This window comes from Orycteropus afer, unplaced genomic scaffold, assembly GCF_000298275.1.
Source record: "Orycteropus afer afer isolate SDZICR_OR568_19922 unplaced genomic scaffold, OryAfe1.0 scaffold00147, whole genome shotgun sequence".
NCBI lineage: Eukaryota > Metazoa > Chordata > Mammalia > Tubulidentata > Orycteropodidae > Orycteropus > Orycteropus afer.
This window is the reverse complement of record NW_006921734.1, coordinates 55,501-65,091: the sequence shown is the minus strand read 5'-3', so window position 1 is coordinate 65,091 and position 9,591 is coordinate 55,501. Positions and strand designations below refer to the sequence as shown.

The window sequence follows — 9,591 nt, the reverse complement described above, 5'->3', positions numbered from 1 at the left end:
TGGTGTCCCTGGTTTCTTTGTTCCATATTATTTTCTGTGCTGAGCTCATTATGTTTATGAATCATGTTATCATTTCCTTTGTTGCTGTTGTTTTAATATATGCTGAGTATTTGTGCTTGTCCTCTTTTTTATTGAGATGTGAAGGTTTATAATTTTTCTTTGAGGTTACCCCATGATTTATAATTTTATCCCCAGGTTTAGAATAGTCCATTCTATCTTGCAACTTTCTTAACAAGATTCCTCACTTTCTATGGAAAACTATTTAGTTGTTCCTCAAAAACTTAAATGTAGAATTACCATATGACCCAGCAATTTCACTTCTAGGTATACACTCAAGAAAAATTAAAGTCTATGTCCATACAGAAACTTGTACATGCATATTTTAGTAGCATTATTCACAGTAGCCAAAAGCTGAAAACAACTTAAACCTTCATCAGTGGATGTATGGATAAACACATTGTACAATGGGATATTATTCAGCTACAAAAAAAAGTATAAAATATTGGTATGTGCTACAATTTGGATGAACCTTATGCTAACTTAAAGAAGCCAGACATAAAAATTACCTATTGTCTGTTTCCTTTTATATGCAAATCAGTAAAGACAGAAAGCAAGTGTGGTGGTTACATTTGTGTGTCAGCTTGGCTGGGCCTGGTTGAGTGGTTGGGCAGCTGGATGTAGTATTCCCTATGATGAAACTGGTAATCAACTCCATGGTGGAATATACTGGGAGCAGCTGAGTAGCTGCCTTTCGGTGTGTGGTCTGCTTCCCATATATAAGAAACAGCTTTGGGAATGGTCTCTAGCTTACGGCATGCTTAGACTCTGCATGTAGCCATGTCGTTGTTCAGCAGCCTGCCATGTGATTTGGTAATATCGGGACTGTGCTTTTTTACTTGTCAACCTTGAGCTTGGTAGCCTTAGCAGCCAGCAGCTGTCTGAGTGAAGAAAAGCCTCTAGCTTCAGTGGGCCAAGAGCTGGAGGCAGAGCTGAAGCCCAAGGCTGAGGGGCTTTCACCGAGCCTCTAGAGCCTGGTACTTTGAATTTGGACTTAAAACCTCCAAATTGTAAGAGAATAAACTCCTGTTTGTTAAGGCCATCCCATTTGTGGTATATTCCTGTCAGAGTGGCACTAGGTAATCAGAACAGCAATTTATCAGGGAGTAGTAGAGGGAGGGAGAAATGGGGAGGGATTACTTACTGAGTATGGGGTTTTTGGGGGCTGATGAAAAGGTTTTGAAGTTAGACAGAGCACACCATTGTGAATACACTAAATATCACTGAATTGTACACTTTGAAATAGTTAATTGTGTGTTATATGCATCTCACCTCAATTTTAAAAACAGTCCTCACTCTGCCATTTCTTCTATTTATTTCCCCAACAGTTGTTTTCATGGTTCTGACCAAATACAGCTTTTACTCATTCTTTAATAATTTACTGAGTGCCCACTAAGTGTCAGGCACTTGAAAGCTACCAGGTATTCAGCAGTAAGCAAAGCCAAAGACATGGCATCTGCCTACCTCTCACACCTAGAAAGCCAGTAGCATGGATCCAGAAAGTGGTAGAGAGGGAAAGAGTAGTGACTTTGAGCGCCCAATGATCCTACCTACCAACCTGAGAAACAGACTCTAACCAAAGAGAGTAGCCACTTCTCCTTCTAGTGAGGAATATTCCTATAGTAAAAACCTAAATGTGAGGAAAGAAGAATTTCTCCTGATAGTCTTAGTTGTCTCCCCAAGAGTATCAGAAGAGTATCTCCTAATAACCAAGCAGTGTTCCTTAGCCGTGTTGAGTGCCCACTTGTAATTGTTTGTAATTAATTCATAGTGATGCCAGTCTGCCTTCTAGAGTGATTTTTCCCCCCAGAAACATTCAGCTATATGCTAGACTGATCCAGAGATAGAATTTTCCCAGATGTGTACGGCAGAGGGAGAGGTGCTTGGGAATTGAATATATTTCTAAGAGAGCAATTAAAATGTCTTATGAAATCTAAGATACTAAAGGAGGTAAAGATGGTTCAAACCCACCAGCCACTCCTCGGAAGGAAGGTTGGGCAATCTACTTCTGTAGTGATACTGCCTCAGTCGGCAACCCAAGGAGGGGTCGCTATGAGTCGGGGCTGACTTGATGGCACATGACAACAACAACAACAATGAATAGAAAGTTACTGAGTTGGTCAGTGGATTACAACTCTTGATGAAATAAAGAATTATCAGAATAAAAATAGGCGTGAAGGCTGGGAAATTTTGATCAAGTGGAGTATATAAATTTACAGTTTTGGAAGTAGTAAAAGTTTCTGGTGATAAAAAGGAAGTGGATAAGAAGGGCAGAATTGAGGGAAAAAAACAAAGAGGAAGTCAGGGAATTGAGAAGTGATAATAGGTTAGCTTATCCAAATGGATGTTGAAATCACTAAACAGAATGACAAGAAGGATTGAAGGAATAATTATCTGGAGGTGGTACTGGGGAAGGAGAAGCTAGTAGCCATCTCCTCCAGATCCTATAGAATGAGCAACATGAGTATGCTGGAGGGGAAGCAATGTTCCTAGGTTTCAAGTAAGGCAAGGAGAGAAAGAAAATCTTCAGAGAGAGCTATTCCTTTGGAACTGGGATAGGATGGGATAGGATAGCTTACCATTCCAAGATATAGAAAAACCCAACAGATTTCTTTAATAACCAAAACCAGATTTTCCACTTGGAGGAATAAGGTGTAGCTAGGAACTTGTAACCATGACTCCAAACCCAAACCCACTGCCATCAAGTTGATTCCAACTCATAGTAATGCTACAGGACAGGGTAGAACTGTCCCATAGTTTACAAAGCTGTAAATCATTATAGAAGTAGGCTACCTCATCTTCCTCCCACGGAGCAGTTGGTGGGTTTGAACTGCCAATCTTGGTTAGCAGCTGAATGTTTTAACTACCGTACCACCAGAGCTCTTTAACCATGACTCCAGTCCTCCATAATTCACTTCTCCATCATGCTATCGAGAGCTCTGGTGGCATAGTGCCTAAGGCATTTGACTGCTAACCAAAAAGCTGCGGTTCAAACTCACCAGCCACTCCTCAGAAGGAAGATTGGGCAATCTACTTCCATAGTGATACTGCCTTAGAAACCCAAGGAGGGTGTCACTATGAGTCACAGTCAACTTGATGGCAGTGAGTAGTAGTATCATGCTACCATCACACTGGATTTAGGGGTGCTGAACCCTCTTTACCATTCTTGCCAGAGGGTAGTCTCATAATTCTTTATTCCCCACAATACACCTGATACTAGAATGAAATCCATTCATTCATTTTTCTTGCCCTTTCTTGTTTTTTTCTTCCCTCCATCTCCCTTCTTATCATTCAGTGAGACTTTCAAAGCCCAGAAGGAAATAGACATAGAGCAATAAAATGTTTGTGTTTATTAAAAAAAAAAATGTTTCTCATCATCAAATCTGAGTTTTCTGCAGGGAGGCCTCCCTATCTAGTTGTTTGAAGGTCTGTTCCCTACCTCCTCATATCTTCAAGAATTTCTAGAGACCTCAGTGTCTCAACCCAAGAGAGGAAGTTAAGGGAAAGAAGATGGTCCCTTGTTACTTCTGTAAGCCCTGTCTTTCAAGTTTTCATTCTGAAGACCTGCCTTTCCTCTCAAATGATTGAAAACAGAGAAATCCACTTGAAAATTCTATCCCTTGGAAAGTATCAGCATTCTAAGCCAAATATCCCTCACATAGAAATTGGAGATCATTATATGGGAAATGGCAGATACCATTTGAGATCATTTATTCCATCTAATTAGTAATAATGGTGGTTTTATAGAGTATATAACATATACTTTGCTATAATATTATTTTGTATTTGCCATCTTTACTGCAAATATCTTTTCAAACTTAAATACATGATGTTGGAAAATATGGTATTTCCTGTAAGACATGCCTTTGCCCAGTACACAAGCATTTCGACATTGGGTTTTCAATTACAAGGAGCTTTTTTTTTTTTTAATTATAGAAATGGTGAATTAAATGCAGACTTGGTACTGAATTTATTAGTCTTCAGTCTAATAACATAGACGTAAATTAGGTTTGTTTCAAGAAGCTGCTCATCTGCCTAAGTTCACACATAAAGGTGAATAGAAAAAACAAAAAAATGAGATAGCCTTCAAAATTAAAAAACAAAACAAAAACTAGAAAACAATGTAAATGAATACATTATTTGTAATTTGACAAAGATGGTAGGAAATTTTTCTTATTTTTGTTAATGGCTATATGCAATGTAGTCCCTGAGAAAAGTTAAAAAAAAAAAAAAAAAAGTCACTTGGAATCTCTCTTGGAAATTCTGAGGAGAAACAGTGAAGTAGGAAAAAAGGAAAGAAAGGGTAGATAAAATTCTTTCTTCTTCACACTTCCACAACAAAGGTCTTTGTGGTATCAGGTCACTGAACTGAGCTGTGATTTCAACAATAGGAATAATGAAGGCATGTGAAAGCAGGTGACAGATACCCACTGGCATTCCATAAAGGTCTTTAATGCCTTAGCAACTAGAGAGATGAGTTTGCTTAAGGGTGATCTCAATGTTCAAGGTCATTGAGAACTTGGAAACTGAGAAATATGGGATCTCTGGATCATGAAACTTTTAGCACCTTCCCTTTCCAATAAGCTTAATCCAATATAACAAACGTTTAATAATATCTATCATTTGCCAGCCAATATCCATCAAGTTGGATCCAACTCATAGTGACCCCTCCTTGGGTTTCCCAGGTAGGTGTATCTCTATGGAAGTAGATTGCCCAGTCTTCCTTCTGAGAAGTGGCTGGTGAGTTTGAACCACCAGCCTTCTGGTTAGCAGTCAAATGCCTTAGGCACTATGCCCCTAGAGCTCCAAATATGATGGTTAGAAAGATATATAGATGAAAAGAAATGTTTGACCTTCAAGGAGATTTAAATTGAGTGGAGAGACACACCAGCAAGTTCAATCTCAGCACATTATGAAAACTGGTAAAATCTTTATGGCAATATGCAAAAGCTTCCAAGAAGTTTTAAGGAAAGGAATACCTAGGAGAAGTGATGATAGAGACGTCATGGAAGGCAAGGCTTCTCAGATGATACATTCTTCAGCTGACTTTTGAAGAGACACAGGAGTTTGCTAGGCAGAAAAGGGGTCGAACACATTCTAAGGAGATAGAACAACATATGTAAGGCAAGAAGCAAAACAGTATGGCCTTGCCACATTGCTTCATGATTCAGTCTGGAGACAAATGGTACACTAGAAGACTTAACAAAAGAGTTTAATGAAGTAACTGTATCCAAAGGTATGGGCAAGGTCAAGGGCACCAACAGAGGATGGTGAAGCATTCAAGGATAGCAATGGTGAGGAGCCATTAACCACCAGAAGGAGCAAGAAAAGGGAATGGGATTACCAGAACCTGGTGTAAACCATAGCCATGAAAGAGGAATCTTGACTACAGACAGGAGCATAGTCACTGCCAAGCCACAGCCTGGCAGAGACAAAACCAAAATAAACAAAACTCACTCCTGTGGAGTTAATTCCAACTCATATGAGCCTGTAGAGCAGGGCAGAACTATCCCAGAGGATTTCTATAAACCTTTACAGAAGCAGACTGCCACATCTTTCTCCCATGTAGTGACTGGTGAGTTTGAACCACCAACCTTTTGGTTAGCAACCAAGCACCTCAACCACCTTGTCACCAGGGCTCCTCTGGCAGAAATAATGAGAAAGATAAATACCCTGATTGATCTTTCTTCCTGTCTCCAGCAGGTGCCTTCCATTGACTGAATCCAGCTGCAAGCTAGGGGTCAAGGGAGTCTTGAAAGGTCAGACTCCCAAGACCCAGAGAAGAGCAGAAATAACTCTGGAGGGCAGAGAATCATTAGCATATCTCAGATTGATATCCCAGGTCCATAGAACAGTTTCCTGTACAGTTAGTACAGGATTCTTATTCTGCCTGTGTTTTTTCTTCCTAAATTGATAGAAGGGCTCATTGAATTAAATGATAGGGAGAGATTCATAAGCTCTGGTTAGTTGTGCCACCCATGCAGTTCACCCACTCTTTCTCTGCATATTTTCAACTATAGTGATATAATAATTATTGCATCAGATATTTAAGAATAAAAACAAATAGTCATAAGACAGTTTGAGATTAAATACCAGGTAAGTGCTTATTTCTCTATCTGAAAGTTACTACTACTTTATTGTTTTGTTCATTTAAAACACTTTATACTTGACTTATAAATCCCACTTAAATCGCATTAAGGTATCTTCAGATTTTATCATGGTGGTACATTGGTACATTGCTTGAGGGAGGGGAAAAAAAGTTATCCTTTTTACAACTTTTTTCTATTTATTTTTCAGATCAATAACTCGATCTTATTACCGCAACTCAGTTGGTGGATTTTTAGTATTTGACATTACTAATCGACGATCCTTTGAACATGTGAGAGATTGGCTAGAAGAAGCAAAAATGCATGTACAGCCATTTCGGATTGTATTTCTGCTAGTGGGACATAAATGTGATTTAGCTTCACAACGCCAAGTTACAAGGGAAGAAGCTGAAAAACTGTCAGCAGACTGTGGCATGAAGTATATAGAAACCTCAGCAAAAGATGCCACAAATGTTGAAGAATCCTTCACAATGTTGACAAGAGACATATATGAACTTATTAAAAAGGGAGAAATTTGTATTCAGGATGGCTGGGAAGGGGTTAAAAGTGGTTTTGTTCCAAATACTGTGCATTCTTCTGAGGAAGCAGTAAAGCCCAGGAAGGAGTGCTTCTGCTGATTTCAAACATGCCAAAGAACTAACAAGAGCAGATTGGGTATCTTTCAAGATAAACATCAACAGTAAGGCAAAATAATGCAATGAAAGCATTAAAAAGTGTCACTTAACCTGACTCACAAGCCCATATTAACACTATTTCGTAAGGTATTTAATTCAGAGCACTATGCTTATTTGTTACGTTATAAGATTGGATATTTTGCTAAATTATTAGGCAAAGCAGACTTTTTCTTGAAACTGGAGTACATACATAATTACCTCTATTTTCACCTTGTTATTGTATAGCTGACCTTAGTGTCCAAATATGTCAGTATTACTCATTTTTCTTGACAGTCTGTAATGGGTTGGCGTTTTTGTGTGTGTTTTTGTGTGTGTCTGTGTGTGTGCTCGCATATAGATACAATCTGATTTAAAAGCTTTTATCAGGAATTATATTCTTTTAAGTTAATTAATTTTGAACAGTAAAGTGGATATCAAAGTGCACTGTTCACTTACAAAAAAACAATCTCATAAGTATTGACTAGGATTAAAACAGCAGTTTCTTACTAAGGGACCAGGTTTTTAAGCATTCTCTGAAATACTTATCCTCCCTTAATTCTGCCTGAACATAAGAAAATAAGTTTATACTCATTTTCCTTCTCTGATTTATTACTCCTGAAAATTTCGTTTTATAAATGTGTCTGAATCCACGCAAGATATTTTACTCAAATATTTGTAAAAATAAAAATGAGCAACTATTAATCAACAACTGTTTTCATGCTTTAGTACACTATCCTTACTTAGACAGAAAAAAATAAATTTCTAAATTATCCCATTTCCAATATAAGAAAAGTATAGAAAAGAGTTTTCTGGACAAGGAGAATTGGCTAAATGTTTGATATATTTAGTATTAAAATTGTATTTTATAATTTCATCTGTAAAAGTGAAGATAGAAAAATGAGTCAAGAGAGTACAGTGACTTTTGAATTCCCTAATTTTTAATTTACTAAATTAAACTCCTTTCCCAGAAGGGACATTTGATCACAATGTCAAATATTTTACAACATACATTTCTATTCTGTTTTGTACACCAGGATCACAAAGAGGGAGGGGCACCACATGAAGCTGCCTTCTTGGAAACATAGGCTTTGCTGTTAAACTGTAGTTGCCTTATTTGTTTGAAAACCATAGTAGACTAGTAGAAAGAATATTCAACTAGAAATCAGAAAACTTGAGTTCTAAGCTTGGCTTTGCTATACCAATATTTGACCACAAGTAAGTCACTTAACCTCTCTAACCATCAGTTTTTTCATTTGTAACATGTGGTTAACAACACCCCATTTGTTATGTTTTGTGCAACTATTTTGAGAATCAAGTGAATCATGTGAAAAAGCTTTGTAAACAGAGAAAACATTATGCAGATATGAAATCATCGGCTGCTCATGTGCATGAAAATTTTATGTTCCTTCCCTCCATTTTTGTGTAGAGGGAGCAGAAAACAGTATAGGTTTTCATGGACCTGGGGAAATTCTTGGCCTGAATGCTTACCCTCTACTCTTTTATTCTGAAACTGTCCTTCATAGTGGAAATGATACGGAGGAAGTCTCAGGAGAGTTAATTCAGTCAGAAGTTTTGTTCAAAAAAGGGGACTGAAACTGTAAAAGCACTGGGTTAATATAGTCTTATTTAAAAATAGCTTTGATTAACAACTTGTAGGGATGTTTTGTCTTAATAAATTGTCAACCAATTCCCATTCTTACAGAACTTTTATCTTGGTTTCGCATCTCTAGCAGATTGGTCATTTTACTAAATTATCAGGCAAAGCAGACAACTTTTTCTTGAAACAGAAGTATCTACATAATTACCTCCATTCTCACTTTGTTAGCATGTATCCGATATTAGTGTCCAAATATGTCAACATTACTCATTTTTCTTGACAGTTTCAAATATTTTTTTATGCATCTTTGAAGTAGATACTTAGTTGTATTTTTAAAATACTTGTGTATTTTCTCGGTTCCTATAAGAATTTTTAATAATATTAATGGAGAGAAGAATGTGTGTTATAACATTACTATAACATTTTTGAACATTTATATTGGCAACAATCTCTTGATATCTTTAGATTAATTTTACTTGAGTGAGTTCAAACTATAATTAACCAGATAAGAAAACATCCCCCAAATGTGAAGTAATCTGATTTTACTGTTACAATATTAAATCTTATATTCTAGCAATCTACATTGACTCCAAAGGGCATAAACGCAAAATACTAACAATAAAGTGCAGTCACCTTTGTCAATTCGTAAAGTTAAAAAGCTAAAATCAAATGTGATTTCACTTTCAGTGGACACCCATTATGATAATAATATTGGGATAGGACTAGTATTCAGAATGAAAAAAAAATACATATATATATATATATTCTAAGGTTTAGAATAGAATTAAGGAACCAGAAGAAACAAACGGAAGTTGATACTTAGTAAGGTCACACATGAGCAGAAGCAAGGCTAGAACTCTGGTTCTCCTAACACCTTGTTCTTTCTATTACCATGCTGTGGTGTGTGTGTGTTTTAGGAGAAAGTAGAAGGGAAATGTGGTATACATGAATCCATAAAAATCCTAAAATTAAGCTAAATTTTGATATTATAAAGGAACAATTTGTGGTTAAAAAAAAATAACATGAACAATGACTAAAAAGATCTGAGTTCTTACATAAGATTGCCAATATGTCTGTATAACCTTGCCAGATAGCTTTATCTATATATGAAATATCTATTTTCTTATACATTATTATAGAGAATATGGAAAATAATGTAAAAATACTTGCTTCAGGC

General features: G+C 36.8%; 1 protein-coding gene across 1 annotated transcript in view; it reads left to right on the top strand.

The window, feature by feature from the left end:
• The window catches only part of RAB39A (RAB39A, member RAS oncogene family), a 24,805-nt gene extending 18,024 nt beyond the window's left edge, over positions 1-6,781 (top strand). The window contains exon 2 of the mRNA XM_007945984.2: positions 6,355-6,781. Within this exon, the coding sequence (XP_007944175.1) occupies positions 6,355-6,781 (427 nt within the window). The remainder of the gene's footprint in view (positions 1-6,354) is intronic.
• The last annotated feature ends 2,810 nt before the right edge of the window (positions 6,782-9,591 follow it).